This window comes from Camelus ferus, chromosome 15 (assembly GCF_009834535.1).
Source record: "Camelus ferus isolate YT-003-E chromosome 15, BCGSAC_Cfer_1.0, whole genome shotgun sequence".
Taxonomy (NCBI): Eukaryota; Metazoa; Chordata; class Mammalia; order Artiodactyla; family Camelidae; genus Camelus; species Camelus ferus.
The window spans coordinates 21,590,060-21,608,234 of NC_045710.1; the positions used below are offsets into that span (position 1 = coordinate 21,590,060).

General features: G+C 51.5%; 1 protein-coding gene across 2 annotated transcripts in view; it reads right to left on the reverse strand.

The window, feature by feature from the left end:
- CAPN13 (calpain 13) overlaps positions 1-18,175 on the reverse strand; it is a 132,128-nt gene that overhangs the window by 24,540 nt on the left and 89,413 nt on the right. For both annotated transcript variants that reach the window (XM_032497297.1, XM_014557942.2), the window contains 6 exons: positions 13,612-13,786; positions 12,643-12,717; positions 7,984-8,069; positions 4,079-4,153; positions 2,872-3,017; positions 953-1,092 (listed from right to left, as the gene is read on the reverse strand). In XM_032497297.1, coding sequence (XP_032353188.1) covers positions 953-1,092; positions 2,872-3,017; positions 4,079-4,153; positions 7,984-8,069; positions 12,643-12,717; positions 13,612-13,786 — 697 coding nt within the window. The remainder of the gene's footprint in view (positions 1-952; positions 1,093-2,871; positions 3,018-4,078; positions 4,154-7,983; positions 8,070-12,642; positions 12,718-13,611; positions 13,787-18,175) is intronic.

Consider the following 18,175-nt stretch of genomic DNA (forward strand, 5'->3'; position numbering starts at 1 on the left):
CTGGTGCCCAGTCCCAGCTCCGACCATGTCACTTCACCTTGCTGGGCCTCGGAGACTTCACCTCTAATTTGAGGAACAGGGACCCCAGCACTTGATGGTTGCATGATCTTAATTACGCATCTCCGTGCAGAGAGGCTGTGGGGTGTACGATTTGAGAACCCTTCACTTTATCTTTGGGATGCATTAAGTTGTTTGGGAAAGGAGGAGGGAGCACAAGTCTCAGATTTTCTTTTGCAGCTCCTTTCTTTTACATGGTTTTTAAAAACCAAATTCCCTGATCATTTACTCATGGCTGGGGTATGTGTCGGCATGTGGAGGGGGTGAGGAGATGGCCCCTTAGGAGCTGAAGATCTGGCTGGGAGTGCCATCAGAGTGGAGGGGAAGCTAGGTGGAGAGGAAGACCTCACCTCCGTGTAAGCCACCCACGGAGCTTTGACCAGACTTTGGTCTAAGCATAAGAGAAAAACATACCTCCTGGCTGTATATCCAGGATTGTTTTTTCCCCTTAAACTCCTCCTAGAGTTTAACCAATGATTCTCAAATAGTCCTGTGCATAGCAGCCCCTCCCCCACCCCGGGAGCTCATTATGATGCAGATTTTCAGGCTCTATCCATGGAGAGTGGGACTCAGAAAACTTGGGGCGGTCCCAGGAGTCTGCACTGTTGCAACAGCTGGTCCTGACCAGACTACTTTTTGAGTAACGAGCACTGGAGCCTGCGGCGTGCCAGGACATGCTGGCAAGTGACAAAGGCAGGAGGTATGTCCCACTGTAAAATCGATCAAGGCTAATCTCCTGTCTCAGGTTTTCCTTCAGACCAGATGAACTCTATAGCCCTTTGGGTTTTATCTGAGTCTGCGATTGAGTGAAATCTCCCAGCCTAGTCGGCTGCTCTCTCCACCCAAGGTGTACAGAATATCCCCAAAGGGCAAGCCCTGAAGCAAGCTGCCTTACCTTGAACACCTCGAAGTTTAGTGGAAACATCCTGTCTTTTGCCTTTAAATTTTGTGGCATGATGTTGAAGGACACGACGACATTGCTGCTTTCCATGCTGTCTGGCACAGAGAAGAGGTACTGCACGTCCCTCTGGAATTCTGCATGAAAAAGAGCAGTAAGTGGACCCCAGCCTGGCTCCTGGGGTTCCAGGTTGGAACCAGCACCACTTCAGAGAGCCACGCATGCCCAGTTCAATGGGTGGTGGCTGAAAGTCTGGATTTGGACACCTAAAGCCTGGGTCCTGGTCCCCACTATTGCGGCACAAACATCTTTATTTTGTGAGCCTCAGTCTCCTCTTCTTAAAAACAAGGAGGGGAAGTATAGTTCCTACTTCATGAAAATGTTTCTTAAACTGTAAAGTTGAGGGCTATTTTTATATTTTATAATAAGTAGAATTCCAGAGTCCTCAGGTATGCAAGAGCTTATGCGTTGACAACAACCACAGAGCCATGAAATTATGTCAATCCCCAAGCACCAACGGAGACAGAGGAAAAGAGGCAGAGAGATGGCAATTCATAGAACTCTACTGCCCAAGAGTCCTCACCAAAGCCAGAGCAAGACAGAATTAATGGAAAACCATTAGATTCAAGTGCATGAAAGATAATGTATAAAAAATAAATGAAGGTAAGTCAAGATAGAGATGAATTAGTAGACATCAGAAAGTTTGGATCACAGCTGGGAAGCTCTGAATGGGGGATGGGGAAACGTAGAGGACCATCACGGACATCAGCTTTTTATGAGGATGAAGCAAGATGATGCTCTCAAGTGCACTCAGCAGCACCTAGCAGGTGCTTGCTGGCTGGCTCCCTTCCCTCTCTCCTGTAAGGAAGTACTAAAAATGGTGCCAATGCAGAACTTGGTTAGTTCATTGACATGTATTATATCTAGGGAAAAGGGCTCTGGCCCCACAGTCGGACAGGTGCAGCTCAGGGAAGGTGAATCAGCGAATTTGCTGCCCAAGAGTGACTTGGCGGTTTCTTTGTCTGCCCGTGGCCTCCTGGTCTAGGTTCTCTGCCCAGCAGAGTGAAGAGCCTGGAGGTTGAAAACAGGGACACCCTGGGGTATGAGGTCTTCAAGCAAACCATTCTCGAAAGACAGGTGCCAAGGAGAAGAAACGCACATGTCGAGGTGCAAACAAACACACACAGAGTAACACACACACACACACCTTATTTGCATAGCTTTTCCTATCAAGGATGTGTAACATACACAGGTTCATCTTCAGAGGGCGCTATTTCACTCATCCACTCACACATGGGGAATGGAAGGTCCAGAGAGAATGTGTAACTCTTTTAAAGATTCATCCCCGGGGAGCCCAAAGACAGATTTTGGGGCATCTACTGCTGGGATCTCAGTATAGTGCTGTAGGATACACCACCCACACTGGGCAGGAATATGCCCCTTTATGTCTGGATGGTGCTTTGTGGTTTCAAGGGGCAGATAGGGGTTACAGGGGAGACTGAGACAGAGGGACCAGCTTTATCCCCAGAGTCACAAAGCCAATACATGGCAAAGACAATGGTTTAACTCAGGTCCTGACTTTTGTCCAGTGCTCTTTCCACAGCTCCCTGCAATGTCCTGAATAATTACTGAAGAGCGGTGAGCCTGTTCCACTCCTGGGGGGTGGCGGTAAGTTAGCAGAAGGACAGTGAGAAAGCATGAAAGGGCAGGGGAGGCACATTGGAGATTCTCCTGCCCACCCCACCAGCAATCATGTCCTCCAGAGAAGGACAGCTGTCCCTCTGGGCTGCCAAATTCCTCTTCTTTCAACTTCAGGCTGATGGTTCAGAATTGAGGGCCATCGAGAGGTGAAGCCAGAATGGGGCAAGGCCTGGCAGCTTCCATCCTGGCAGAATCGTTACCAAAGGGATAACTACCTGCAGTGTTTCCTGGAATCACGTGGTTCTTAAACGTCATTTGGGACCATCTTTCATGGGGCATGTTTCCATGGTCCAGGCTGATTGGAACTTGGTTACATATAAATAGGCAGGAGAAGTTTTCTTGGAAATCTCGACATGACATCCTGTTATAAACAGAGACAATCGCTTACTGACCACTGGTTTTGTTGCTGGGGTGGAGGTTCCCATCACTTCACAACACCTTTGCCTGTCAACTATAGTAACCATTAATTTACCACGGTCCTACCCAAGACCAGAGCCCCATTCTGGTTCATTTGTGGTTGGAAGGACAAGGACAGCGTCAGATTCTGGGTTCTGCAGGTCCCTCTCATGGCCAGCAAGAGGACTGCCAATCTCTTTCTGCTACGGGTCCTACACGCTGCTAAGAAAGTCACTTTTCCCTAGGGTCCTTTGCCAAAGCATTGTTGAGGTCTTACCAGAACACAGTGGGTTCAACACCTAACATCCCAGCTGGTACTGTGGATGAAAGTTGAGATTCTAGAAATGTTTTTTCTTCTAATTTACATTTATCCCTCTGATTCTTAATGACTTAAACCCAGTCTCCTTTTTGCACATGCCAGATTTCATTCAAATATGTCACTGAACAAGCCAGACAACCCCTCAGAGAAATGTTCATCTTATCCTTTGAGATCTGAGCACAGGGCTGAGAATGTGTTTTTCAACATCTAGTCCTGCATAACTGCTGGGCGATGACATCGATACCTCACCCAGAACTCCAGAGTCAGGGCTGGGAGATTAACTCCAAGTTGCTCTCTTGTAATTCATGCCAGGAGAGACTGTGGGATGAATGGACTGTGGGATGACTGGGGGATTTTTTTTGCAGGGGTCCCAACAAGATGGCATGGAAGATACAGGCATGATAATCATGCATCCTGGTTTCCAGGAAACGGTAGTTTTCAAAGCTTTGGTGCCAATATTCCCTTCTATCATTAACATTCCCTGCAAGCTCTAGTATTTCAGAGCTGAAATACTTTTCATGAAAAGAGAGAACCCAAACACAATTTCATGTTCAAAGCTTTAGTGTCTTGGCGGAGAAAACAGACTCCTTCTACAGAGGCCCCTGCAAAGTGAATATTCTCAAAAAAGTTTTGGAAACAGGGTAGGGATTGAGAGTTTGGGCAACAGTTAAAGATTTGAAATATAATTTTAAAATAAGAGTAAGTACCAAAACTCGCCATCGTCCTTATGCTCATACAGCTGGCTTTTCTGTTGGTGGTAGATTTCCTGCCACTCCGGAGACCTGGGTGTGGAGAGACAGACCACAGGATGAGATCTCCTAGGACAGATCGTCTCAATCGCATGTGGCCCCACGGGGTCCTTTGCACAGGCTTCCAATAGTTTCTGGGTGCAGGTGGAGAGTGGCATTCTACCTAGTGATTCTCTACGTCCATGGCTTCCAAGCTGCCCCCAGCCCGGTCCTCTTTCCTGAGCTTTATAGATGGACACATGCTATGGTCCATTCCTCGTCTCCACCAGAGCCCCACTGTGACCTTGTAGTCAACCTATCCCAAACTGTACTCATCCTCTGCCTCCTCCTATTGCCCGAGCAAATGAAGGGTCACTCTCTTGCTCCCCCTACATTAAAGACAGCACCAAATATTAATGATTTATTGATTCTACCTTCTAACCCCCTGTCAAAGCCATCCACTGATTTCCATCCTTACTGCTTTTTTCCAAGTTCAAGAACCCTCAACTCCTTGTTGGACTTCTCACCTGAACTCAGTCCTGCCCTCCTTTGTTATCCATTCTCCACACCGCCTATCAAACCAATCTTTCTAAAACAGAAATCTGATTACGGCATTTCCCTGCTCAAAACAAAAACATCAGTGCTTCCTTTTCACTCTCAGGATGAAGTTCACACTTCTGAAACACATCTTGGTCTCTGCCTACCTCTCCAGCTTTCCCTGAGCAGCTCCCTGTTCCCCACAGCATTGAGCCCGACACCCCAGTAGTAAAGAGTATCTTCATTTGCTCAGGAATACGTCTGTCCCGTGCGGAGCCCCCTCCACCCTGGCCTTCACCATGATGCCCCCTCTGCCTGGAACGCTTTTCCTCCTCCTTTCAGTCCTGTAACCCAGTAACCTACACTCACCTTTCCTCCTAAAAGGCACTTCTGCTGGGAAATCGTGCTCGTCCCCGCCACGGTGCCCCTCCTGTGAGCCCCTGCGGCTCACCATACCATTCCTGTCCCAGTACTTAGTACCCAGTGTCACTAGTGCTTGTTGATCGCTTGCTTGTTTCTTGCCGTTCCCCCACTGGACTCCAAGTTCCGTGAGATCGGTGACCTTGCTCACATTTACATCATCGACAAAGGGCCTTCACCCAATGCATGTAGTGGGAATGCCCATAATATTTTGCTTGCTTAATTAATAATTAAAGCTGTCAACTTCACTGGGATAATGTGTTCCAGAAGCTAGTTCTAGGGTCTGTGGTGAAGGCGGAGACCCTCACGGGCAGAAGGCCGCAGCTGTCCCGCCCCAGCTCACCCCTTAAAGCAGGGGCGTGCTCCTAGGCCACAGGTCCCAGAGGCACAAAAGTGTAATGAGCTCTTTCTCTGGGACTGACTTGCATCAAGGGCCTGCCTGGGCCACCTCTGTGCCAGCAGAGCAAGGCAGGGACCACTCAGGCTTCTGGCTGCAGGCTGAGCCAGTCAGATGTGCTATTGTAAAATGGCAATTTTATAATTAAGTGATTATATTTTCTGCAGTGTGTAAGGGAAAATAAATGTAGTGTAAATCAATATGCTATTGATTCATGCAAGTTTGCCTTTAAGTGTGTGTGACTGAAATTTCCATTATGGTGGAGAATACACCACCCACTCTCGCCATCCGTCTCTGCTTGTTAAAAAGTAGGAAATGGACCAATGCCTGAAGACTTGATTGTGCAGCCCTGTCCTTCTTCCAGCCTGGATTCAGGTGGGAAGGGTGAACCTCAGTACTCATCCAGGATACGTGTCCTCCACGGCAGGTGCTGTCAGGCCCATCCCCCGGCCCTGCTCTGCACACTTCTCCAGCCCATTCAAAGGCCCTCAAGAACCCCCGTGCCTGGAGGCTCTAAATCCAAACTCGAAGCTGGCGTCAGGCTCTCTGGCTCCAGCTCTCAAACACTTCCCTCTTGGGTTCCTCTGCCTCAGGCCAGCTTGTTGGCCCTGAACACGCTACAAACGTTCCTGGCTCAGCACAGTGGCCGACACTTCTCGCCTACCCAGTGATCTCTTCCAAAGTGAATCATGCTTTTTTTTTTTTTTTTTTCAGTTGAACTCCAGTTCAACCCCATCCACGAAGCTTTCCCTGAACAGGCAGGCCCACGCACAGGAAGCCTCTCTTCCCTGATCTCTGGGGTCCTTTGTTGCCCTCACTGGTCATTTGCTACTTAGCACAGGGGATGTGGGCAGAACATCAGCTTGTGTGAATTTATTGCCTCTTCTCCTCAAGGGCAACGTGCTGCTGACGTTTGCCCTTCCTCGTTCCTAGGGCAACAGCCAACCCCGAATCAGGGATTCTGGCTAATCAGATCGCCCCTGGCCCATGTACAGCAGCTTGGGGTGGTGATTGGGAGGGAGGACTGGTAAGGGCCAAGGATTCCCCCCAGGGAGGAAGAAAGAATAGAGGCAGGATGAAAGGAGAAAGGGCAGCAGTGAGTAAAAACATTGTCCAGTGGTTCGTGGTTCTGCAAGTTCATCCCCTTCCGAGGCAGGGGTGAGGCAGGGGGGACGAGCTGCCCTGTTCTCCAGAGGGCATCTGAGGTCACACACCCGGGTTTATTCTGTGAATTCATGTTGCCTGTTTCCTCCCTGTCTGCCTCTTTCACTCTCTCTCTTTCTCCCCTTCTCTCTCGCATTCCTACCCTACATCCTCTGTAAGTTCGTCTCACATTTGCCATGCGCCCACTCGCGCAGGGGCATCAGCTGTGGGGCTCACAGAGGATGGGGTGGCCCCTGTCACCGTCCAGCCTGGGGCATCAGGCTCAGGGTGGGGACACCAGCCAACTCTGCATTCGCCCCCAGAACACACTTCTCCCTGCATTGATTTTCACTGCTTGTTGAGGTCTGTTCTCCTGTTAAGAATGAATGCATGGCATTTCCTTTCAGATCATGTTCTCCTTCATGCTAAGCTGCCAGGGCAGGCCAACATGTCTCAACACTTTCCACGGGTCTAACACAGACAGGCCTTCAGAGACATGTCGGGGGCTGGGCCCTGCTGGCTTCTGAGACAAGCCAGTACCCTGTCGCCAGCCTGGCATCCCTCTCGGGACGGCCGTCTCGCTCTCAGTCAGCAAGGGGACAGGGACCAGGGCTTAGTCCTCCTGGCAGCTGGGAAACGCCAGCCCAGCTCCCTGGGGACTACTGACCACACAGCGGGGTCCCCACCAGTCGGCTGGTACAGAGAGCAGCTGCCGGGGACACAACCAGCTGAGGCATCTGAGACCCACTTAGCCCTGCTCACTCCTTCTATAGCAAGGTGCCAGTCCAGGCACCCATTACACGTGAGCATCTAGACCGGTAGGGCAGGACGGATGACCCAGGTGGACTGAGTCAAAAAAAACTAAAAACAAAAAAACAACAAAAAAAATGATCGTTGCCTCAGCTCCCAATTCCCCCAAAAAGAAGCCTTCTCTGTCCTGATCCCGTGGCATCATCAGGATCAGAATCCTATGGGACCCCTTCATGGGCTGAGGCTCTTTCGCTCTATACCCACCTGCCATGTAGAACTTGGCTCCGGCCATGCCCCACCCCCACTCCTCTCTATTTTTCACTTCTTCTGGGTATATGGGTTCAATGCAAGACTATAACCTTCTGGAGGACAGACACTCTTGTTAGCTGTCTATATCCCACAGCTCCCACCCAGCATGGTATACTTAGTACAGAGAGTACACAGTAGGTGTCTAATAGATGCTTGGCGCATGGCATCATGGGAGTGTGAGACGGACTAACAGTCACACGTAGGTGTGAGCTGGACAGACCTGCAGCGAGGTGCACAGCAGGAGTGAGGTATGCCGCCCCTGTGGGCCAGGGTGCGTCTCCAAACACTGGGTCCCGCTGAGGGAGAGAGAGGTGTTCAGAAGCCATACCCGTCGCTCCAGGGCCCTCTCCATTCGACCTTGCCCCAGGGGTTCCACAGGCGGATGAGATATTCCCAGCTCCTCCTGTACCAAACCTGCAGAGGAGAACAGAAAAGGAAGACTGTCAGTGTTCGCCAGCAAAAGTCAGCGGAAAAGAGGGAATACGAATGTGGCTGCTTCTTACCTCCAAGGACTAATTTAACATCTGACCTCATTTGGCTGCAGCCAGAAAAAAAATTGAAAAAAAATCAATGTCTCTGCCGGCGTGGAGTTGGAATGAGATCGAAGAGAAAATGGCCCCTTTCTGCTCAGCACCTCAAAGGACAGGGGCAACTTCCTCATTCTGTAGGACTGCATCCTAAAACTTGCATGAGCTGAGACTTAACAGCAGATAAACATCGGTGGATGGTGTCTCGGGCTGCAGAAGGGAGATCTTTATGCGTCCGCAGCCTTCGACACACCCTGCCACAACCAGCATCTCTCTTCCACAGAAATAGCCGCTTCGTTGCCAGCTGACCCTCGGGACATGTGCAGGGTCTCCCTAGCACTGTCCTGAGTGAGACCAGCAGAGGAGACTGATCTGAGCAAGACCAGGACTTGGGAGTTGAGCCAGCCCCAGCCTGCAATCCCTGCCTCTGTCGGGGAGCAGGCACCTCCATGGCCTGCGCTGTCCGTCCTTCCCCAGGGGACCGCATCATCATCACTCCCAGACTCACGGAGGCTGACACATGTGCTTCTTCAGACCACTGAGGCCAGAGGGCAGACCACTGAAAAGTTACAGCAAAACAATCACAGCCCTTTGAACTTACTTTCCTGGATCCAGGAGGCCTCAGCCTGGTGAGAGGAATTAAAGCATGATTGAGTTGTAGCGGTGCTATTGATCTATGCTAATGTTGTCTGAGGAGATGGAGGCCTGGAGGGGTGTCAGAAGGAGGGCACTTGTTCAGTGATTCCAGGCAGAGGAGACAGCGAAAGCCCCAAGGGGACTCTTCCCATGTGGAAATGAAACTGGTATGTGGAGGCAGGGCTTGGAGCCAGGCCTGACTGTGACGTGTGCTGGTCCTTCTATCCTCTGAGCTAGATGTATATAGAATTCCCATCATGCAGAGGAGGAGACTGAGCATCAGAGAGGTTGAGCAACTTTCCAAAGGCCACACAGTAAGTGGCAAAGGAGGAATCCTGATCTCAGCTACTGCCAGTCTCCAAAGCCCAGGCTCTCATCCTTGGAATGCGAGTGGATAAAGGACACAGCTGCTCTAGGGCCCAGCCCCTTCTCGGATGTAGCCGAGACCCTGACCTTGCAGGTAACCCCTGGGCCAGTGCATGCTCACCAATAGGGCAGTACCATGAAGGAGCAATGCAGTTAGATAAGGGCCCAAGGACCCGGCTTGGGTGAGGTTCTTTTCTGTCTAGCTCTATATGGCTGACACCACAGTGGAAGGTACGTTGACTTTTAATGTCATGTGGCATAGGGGTGCCCCTCTGCCCACCCCCAGGCACTCCAGGCTTTACACATGTTGTATTGTTAACTGCGAGCACGTGACAAAGCCCATAGTACAGGGATGTGAGAAATGGTGGTCTGGTGGCCCAAAGTGCTTAATGAGCCACCCTCAGTGCCTCAGGGAGAGCAGGGATGCAGGCTGGCATAGGGGAGAAGGGTGGCCAGTGACTGGAAGGGGCTGAGAACAGAGCTAAATGAGGCATGCCGAGAAACACGCACCCCCTTGCCCAGGGGAGTCACCGCCCCAGCTAGGTGCAGAATAAAACATGCCAATTTCATTTATCTTCCTGTCTGTGTCCTGCCCAGAGGGAGGATGAGCAGATTAAAAAGCACACTGCATTTATGGGCTGGTTTAATCTTAGCTCTCGTGGTCAGAGTTATAACCTCCTCCTTCTGGAGGAAGAACTTTTAATCAAGTCAAGTTCTTGGGCCCTTGTCTAACAGGGTCACTTCTTTTTGATAGTGTCCTGTTGATGATCATGTGGGTCATGGCCAGGTGGCTCAGGGGTCACATTCGAAGCCAACATCACAGCTGCATCTGAGAATGGGCTGGGCTGGCTTATTGGCTTCACTCTCCTGGCTACTGACTGTACCCTGACCCTGGTCAGATCTCTCTGAAAGGGTACCACTGGGCAAGAGGAGATCTAGGTTATCTGTCCTCAGATAATATTTCCTTAAAAGTATTCTCTTAAATGCTAGTTCCATAGGCTGTTAATAGTTACTCCTAGAAAAGATGGTTTCATGGCTAATGGTAGATTAAAACCAAACTGTATTGTTAATACAGGCCTTCTCAGAGCCTTTAAAAGGCTAATATCCATTGTGAATCTCCAAGTAGGGGTACAGTGAGCTGCATTTGGAAAATTGCTTTCACAGAGCATCTAACCGGGCTGGCGCTCCTTAAAGCACTTGCTAGGAAGTGCCAGTGGCCACAGGATGGCAGGAACGGCAGGGATGGACCATACAGGACAGGTCTTTGTCACCTACCATCATGGGGGGGTGTCCTATTCAGACTGCTCTGTGTATTATAAGAACAACTCAGAGTGTGTGCTCTGGGGAATCAAACATTTGAGCTGTGAGCAAAGTCATCGGGAGCCCAAACCCCCTGAGCCCACACTTTGACTCGCGAGTTCATGCCCATGACCTTGGCCCGAGGCGTTTCCTTGGCTGCTCTGTAAGCGGCCATTGCTGCCATCCCTGTGCCCAGCTGCTGCAGGACTCATATTCCATGGCCATCTGGACCTCTGGATACACAAGTCCCTTCTGCCCCGTGTTCGGAGGAGAAACAAAGGCCGTCTCCATGTATTAAAGGGGGCCTTGTCCAGGAGCGGCAGGCACATCAGCAGGGACCATGGCCCCCTCCTTCCATGCCCAGCACAGACGTCACAGCTCTCTTCTTCCAAATCTGGAAGCAGAGCCAAAGTCTTGTCAACACAGTAATCCAGGCAGTACTGCCAATTGATTGAGGTTGGCACACAAGAAAACTGATTTACTCTCCCTCGCCTAGACTTGTCCACATCCAGGACGGGGAGCTACACAGAGCTGAATGCCCAGCTGTGGCCAGCTGTGACGATGGTATTGTCTGTCTGCTGAGAATTAGGAGAAAGACGTGGGAGATTCCAGAGGAAGAGCAACCAGAGCCGCTCTGACCGGGATGGCGTCTGGCCTGGGTTAACAGGGCCCCTTCGGTGCTTGTGGGAAATGTCTTTTGAGACCTTTACATACATTCTATGATGGAGGGTCAGTGATGTCATCTTCACAAGCCGAGGACAAAGGCATTCATTCACTCATGCAAGGGCACTCACCCATTGATCCAATGAGCATTTATTAGGTGCCTACTCTCCTCCAGGTCTAGGCAGCGGCAGCATTTTGGTGCTGATTTCCTCAGGCAGACAGGTTGGAGACACATGTGTTGTCTCTGTTTTGCAGATTGGAACAGTCACCCAAACACAAAACAACGGACCAACCGGCCTCAGGTCAGTGGACAGGAGAGACAGACTGACACCCAGAGAAGGAGGGCAAATACGAGGCACAGGCCAGAAATAGAACCTGATACTCTGTATTCCTTGGCTCGTAAATACCCACGAAAAATGGACCCTGGAGTTTGCAACACTGTCTCTTAGGGCCTAGGAGACCTTATTGGACCTCGTGAGTTGTGAGAAGTACAGAGATGGGGGAGCAGCTGTGGGAGATCATCACAAGGTCAGGGAGTGTGTCCCCACACGCCTGCAGGGGACGCGGAGATGGGAAGTGAGGAGACGTGGTGTCTAGGCCCAGCCGTTTCAAGTAGCTGTGTCCCCCTGACTGTCCCCTCCCAAGCCTCAGCTTCTCATTTACGAGTGGAGGAGGCTGGACTTTGGTCATGTTTTATGGACCAAACGATACTGCACACAGTGATAACATGCATTTTTGTCCACCCAAAGTTGGTCGTGGCATTAAAGGGAAAGACTGTCCCCGAAGAGCCATCTTCCCCTCTTCCGTGGGAGTACTGCTTTAGCTGGGCACATGGTGGCCTGACTAGATGGTCTGTTTCCCAGATATACTTGGGCCACTGGGTGGCACGTGATTCGGTCCCGACTAATGGGATCTGAGAGAACATGGGGTGTGCCTTGACTGAGATGTGCCTTCCTTCTGGGTGTGTCAGTCCCTGGCCTCTTTTTCTTCCCCTGGCTGGGGGATGAGGGGACCTGGAGCAGCTGCCCTGGGCTCACAGGTAGAAGCTACCTCCCAGCTCTGGAGTCACCTGCTACCCAGAGAGAAATGACCTTTATCCTGCTTGAGCCCCTGCATTTTGGAGTGTCTCTGTGGGAGCAGTTGGATTGGTACGTCACAGATAAAACACTTTCAGGGTAAAACTTCCCCCAGAGTCAATTGGGTAGTTAATTCTGCTTTCACTTTGGATTAATCCCTCTGTCTGGCTAGACACTCAGCCTGTCTGAGGTCATTTAAGGATAGCGAGATCTCTGGGGGTCCCTGAAGGATGAGGATGCTGGGTACTAGAACTTCTGGATGAAGAGGAAATGAGGTTGTCCAGGATGGGCAAGGACATGGTGGAGGCCAAGGGTGATCAGGACTCGTGTCAGCTTTGTGGGGCTCACTGAGGCACAGGATTCTGACTCCTGTTTAGGGGAGTAAGCACACTGGGGCACAGTGTTCACAGGGAGCCTTACCTGCTCAGCCCCGGTCACCGTGTAGGCATGCCGACTCACCAGCCCATTCGCCATCCTCGTGGACTCACTCATCGGCTTCAAAGGAGAAAAGCAGACTAAGCATTAAACATTCACACGTTCCTCAAAGACAGAGAAAAGCACAATTCAGTCAGTAGCTGAGCTGTGGCCAGATGAGAAGCATCCCACTGATTCCAGCACTGGAATGGCTTATATTCCTGGAGCTCTTTCCTGGAGAGGCAAAGTTTGGAGGCTGTTGGGTGGCTGAGGCTCCAGGCATTTCATCTTCCAGAGAACACCTCATGGTGGACAGAACCCCACTGAGTCCTGAGGACCTGGGCTGCTTGCTCCTCCAATCACTCATCACCGAGACACAACACAAAACACATCTGCTGGGCATTTCGGAGGAGTCAGGAAGACCCACCACCTCCATGCTGTGAGTTTAAAGTGCATCTGAGGTTTCAGATGGCCTTTCAGACTAGGGATGTGTGACTCACAGCCCACATTTAAAGAGTGAAGAAGTGTCCTCATGGGGGGCGTTGGCTGTCTTAGAACGAACTCAAATAATCTGGAGGATCATCCAAGCTCTGCCCTTGGAGCCAGTGAGAATCAAACCCCTCCCCTCACGGCCACTCCGGATCACACTGTTCCTGGTCACAGGGAAACACTAGGCAAAGGCTTCAGAGTCAGACAACATGTGAACCCTGCTCAGCCACTTGCTGGCTGTGTGATGGTGAGCATTTTGCTTAACCATTCTGAATCCATTTCCTCCTCTGCTAGTGAATTCTGCAGGCCCTGTTTCAGATGGAGGGCTGTTGGGGGGATTAAATGAGATGATGATGGTAAAGCACAGCATCAGTGCTCCACCATGACAGCCACTTGGCCACTCCCCTTCCTAGCTGAATGGGCCAGTGGCTGAACACTCCTGAGGAAAGGCTTGGACCAGTGCAACGAGATTCCTGTTCTACTCACCCCGGCCAGGGTGCCGCAGGTCATCAGGGAGCCAGCCTCGGCTGCCTTCTTCACCATCATCACCAGGTCAGGCGAGGAGACGTGCGGGCTGATGTTGGTGACCACCCCTCCCGAGAGGTCCATCAGGGCGTCAGGGAGGTAGCCGTAGTGCAGGTTGACATAGGACCCGTGAAACCTGGGCAAAAGAAAGATCAACCCTTGTGGTGCCTTCAGTGCCTCCAGGAAGGAAGGTTGCACACCAGACCTCTGCATATTTCCTGGGTGAAGGACTTCCCCATTCACCCCAGGCTAGAGCCACCCACCCACCTTCCATTCCCCTGGATAAGATAAAGTGATGTGCCACCCTTACCACTTCCTTCCCCTGGTCTCCCGGGCCTGGGCTGCCCTGCAGGTGGCAGTCTGGTGTAGAGGTTAGGAGTGCAGATGCTGGAGCCACAGGCCTGGGGTCTAATCCCAGTCTCACCAGATATTTAGCTGTTTGGCCCTGGACAAGTTAACTTAACCTCATAGGGCAGGGCTGAGCATCATGCCTGGCATTCAGGAAGCCTTTAATAAATCTTGGTTCTCATTATCCTGAGGATCCATTGTTTCCCATTTAGTTTGGCAACAACGGTAAGTACTTACATGTGCAGGGTCCTTTGCTGGGCACTGAGCCTTCAAAGATGGGTGAGACCCCGTTCCTGCCCTCTAAGAGCCCGCAATCAACAACCCTGACACCCACCATGGTCACAGGCAGCCTCCGCTCTCACCCTGTGCAAAGCGTGATCCAGAAGCCCCATTCATTCCTAGAACTAACCCACTCACCCCAGAATCCTCAGGCAGTTGACGTCACTGAAGGTAACACAGGTGGGGACAAGTCTTACATAACACAGCCCCAAGGCAAACCACTTAAAGCTCTCCTACCTGTTCTCCAAAGCACCTCATCCCCCTCTCCCATGGGCTTGCTGCTTCTGGACCTACACCCTGAGAAATGCCTGTCCTTACTGCCCCGTGTCTGCCTTCCTCCCAATTCCCCGACCTGAGCAGTCCCTGTCCCCTAAGAGCGAGGCAATTAGTCTCCAGATTCAAAAGCCAAATTGCTCAGGCCCACTCTGGGCTCCCCTCTCACGAGCTCTCAGTCACAGGCAGGATGTTGAATTTTTCAAGGGTCCCCTTTGCTCATCCGGGGAATGGGCACGTAGCAGCCTCAATGGGCGGCTGCAGGGTGCTGCCAGGGGGTGCACGTACAGCACATGGAGGGTATCTGCTCATGGTTGGTGGGGGGCTTGCTGTGGCATCAACAGATCCAGCAAGTCCCTGCTCCCCTGCTTCCACAGCCAAAGTCATCGCCCCTTTCACAACAGCACTCCCCACTGAGATGCTCCCCCTTCAGAACCACTCATCAGGCCGCTCTGCCTTCCTTGGCTGTCTGTCTGCTGTGAGAGCACGTGCATCACCTTGGAAGGGAGGGAGTGCCTTAAGGCCCCCAGGAAGGCTTCTGAGAGGGGACACAGCTCTGAGCTGAGTTTTATTCGGGTTAGCACAGTGGGACGGGCATTCTGGGGAGGAAGAATCAAATTGGGGAGGTTCCTGGAGCCGGAAGAGCACAGTGGGAGGGGGCCAGTGACGGGCTGACTGCTGTTCCCTGGAGAGAGGGTGGATTTATCGATCAGAAGAAGAACCACTGAAGCAGGGGCCAGAGGAGGTCAGATTTGTTTTGAGTACTCCTGTTCCTGTCGGTGGGGTGAACTGGAAAGGTTGCCATGGAATCCTAAAATACAGGCAGGGCAAACCCACAACAACAAAGAGTTAAGGCCAAGCTGGGCAAGAGATCCTGCCTCCTGGTGTTAAAACCACTCAGTGGGCGCGTCCCTCACCACTGCCCCAGGCCAGGGGCCTGGACATTCCTGTCCCTGAGGGGCAAGCAGAGGCTGAGCCGCTCACAAGCTGCTGGCCATAGGGAAGCTCCAACTGTGGCTTGCTTTCTAGAAATGCAAAACCATGCGGGGATCATGTGTAGGTCCATCCCTGCCACCACCTCCAGGAGGGCCCTTGGCCTCAGACAAGACCCCTCCCAGTCCTCAGTTGATCACCCGGAAACAGTGAGGTTGATGGATCAACTCTGGGGTCCCTCAGACACCCCTCTCTCGCCACATTGCCACCTCTGCCATCACTCCTGGGGATCACCCAGAGTTCATGGAAACTCACTCCAGCAAATACGCATCAAGCCGCCACTCTCGATCAAACACCATCCCAGACACAAACGCCATGCATGGCTGAGAGATTCTTGAATTAACGAAAGCTAAGGATACACAGAACCTGAGGGTCATTCTACATAAACCAGGTGACAGATGGATTTCAACTTGTTACTAAACTGGTTCTAAATCTCTTTCTGTCTCTCCCTCTCTCTGACTGGGGTTATGCTCGGTCGGTCTTAGACTCTTATCTCCAGAGTGTTTGCTCAGTCAATGGCAAAGCTTCCCTTTGGCTAGGGTCATGCCTCGCTGGGTCTCAGTGTCTGACTCACTTGATTTCCCACCCTTTCTGGCTCTGGGTCCCAGGTTAAGAGGGCTTTGCCGAGGGTGCCAGAAGTCAACCCAGACTAGGGTTCTGGAACCCGTTCCAGAGCCCACCAGCATGACCTCCCATAATGCCATGCCCCTCTTCTGGTGATGCTCAGGGCCCTCCCTGGCTGAGCTGCACCGGAGCCACTTCCAGAAAAGCATCTGCTGGCTCTGTCGCATCACTGCAGGTCCACTGCCTCAGGGTCTGATGCCGTGCACCCATGCCCTTCCGCAGTCACCACTGAGACACCCAACGCAAGGGCCAGCAGCCCCCTCTCTCAGCTCCCCACAGCCTTCTCTCCCTTGTCTCCAGGATGCCCACAAAGCCTGTCCCAGCAGCAGCTGAGTGTTTGGACAAGGAGCTCTCACCCCGCTTTTACAAACATGAGCTCATGGATCCTGCTGGTGTTTCGGGGACACAGCAACTCTTCTTACCCCCTTTGTGGACAGGACATGGAAAAGGAAGGGAAGATAGAGAGCACTGAGCTCTCCACATCTGTCACTATGCCTTGTCACCTGATCCCAGGAATTCTGAGAGCTCCTTGTTCTCTTAACTCCACTGCAGCCTCATTTGGGGGAAATGTGTACCTGCCTGGCAATGATAGGAGAGGGAAGAATTCAGATGTCATATAGCAGCCAGAAAGGTTGCTGAAAGGCTGCAGTTCTGAGCTGCAGAGATCCAGGGAGGATGTTATGCAGCCTACCAGATCTTGTCCCCCACTATCCTATCCGATGACCTTTGAGGGGGAAAAACCTGCAAACATAGATCTCTTTTCCCCCCACATCTGACTCACTTGACCAGTTCATCTGCAGATTCCACAGCCGCAAGGATGGCTGAAAGTTTGGAGTCCAGGTGTTGACTTGGTATTGCCTACACCTGGGGAGGGAAAGGGGACCATGCCCACCAGGATGGTGGGTTCTCCACGCTAGCGCTGATCCTGTGTGCCAAACACTGCGTTCCAGAGAAGCAAAAAGACAAATCCTCTTCCTATAGGACTGACAGTATCAAGGAATGATGGAAAAGCACGTGACTGGGGAGGACCGATCTGATCCCAGCATGGCCTCAAACACTTGCCTTGACCTTGGGCAAGTCATTTCACCCCACTGAGCCTCCGTTTCCTCATCTTTCAAAGAAGGTAAGGTTTGATGCTGACAGAAGCCCAGTCTAGCTCTGATGTACTATAATTCTTTTTGATTTCCTCCTGGGTTCTGTAAGCTCCTTCATTGGATGGAAGGAAAAGCTTTTAAGTAGCTTCAGTGTTTGAAACATTTTCTCCTGCACTAGATTTCTTCAGGCAGGGGATTGTGGATTCTGGGTCCAGTTTTCCATTTCCTTTCAAGCTGAATGATTGCTTTAGGTCAGCTGTTAACAAAATGGGGTCAAAGTCGTCATTTCATCTGCAAGCTTTCTAATTCTCCAAGTGAACTGCCGCTCTAACCCCCTTTCAATAAGGGAAAAACGAGGCCCCGGAGTGGTGAGCGTGGAGTCCACCCTGGAAAGATAATGGCAGTGTTTGTGTAAGTAGCTCAGAAGTGAATTAACCTCCCCAAACACACGGAATGCTTCAACCCCCCTGCCCGTTATCTGGGCTTCGTTCTCAAATGCTACTGACCAGCTCTTCCCGACACGGGGAATGAGCAACTGCTTTAGTTTTGTACAAGTTGTATCAAAAGAAAGGATGCACAAGAAGAGCTCTTGAGATGTGCCCTCCACAGGACAGGGACTGGGTGGTCTGTGGGGTTGTCACCACTCCTCGGGGCCCAGGACTGGACGGGGCGGGTCTTCAGTCTTGCCCAATGATGTCCCTCGGTCAAATGGCCAAAGACCGCAGTAGGCTCAGGTTGCCCACTTACACCTATCATTGCATCCCTCCTCAGAGTCTTGGCTTCCCCAACTATCATACGAGGGGTCGGTTAGGAAGATCTTTGGGTAACCTGGTTCCGGGACACCCTCTGCTACTCATTTTCTCCTGAGATGTGTGGACCTCTGTCCTTTGGTCTCCCAGTGTTGACTTCTAGCT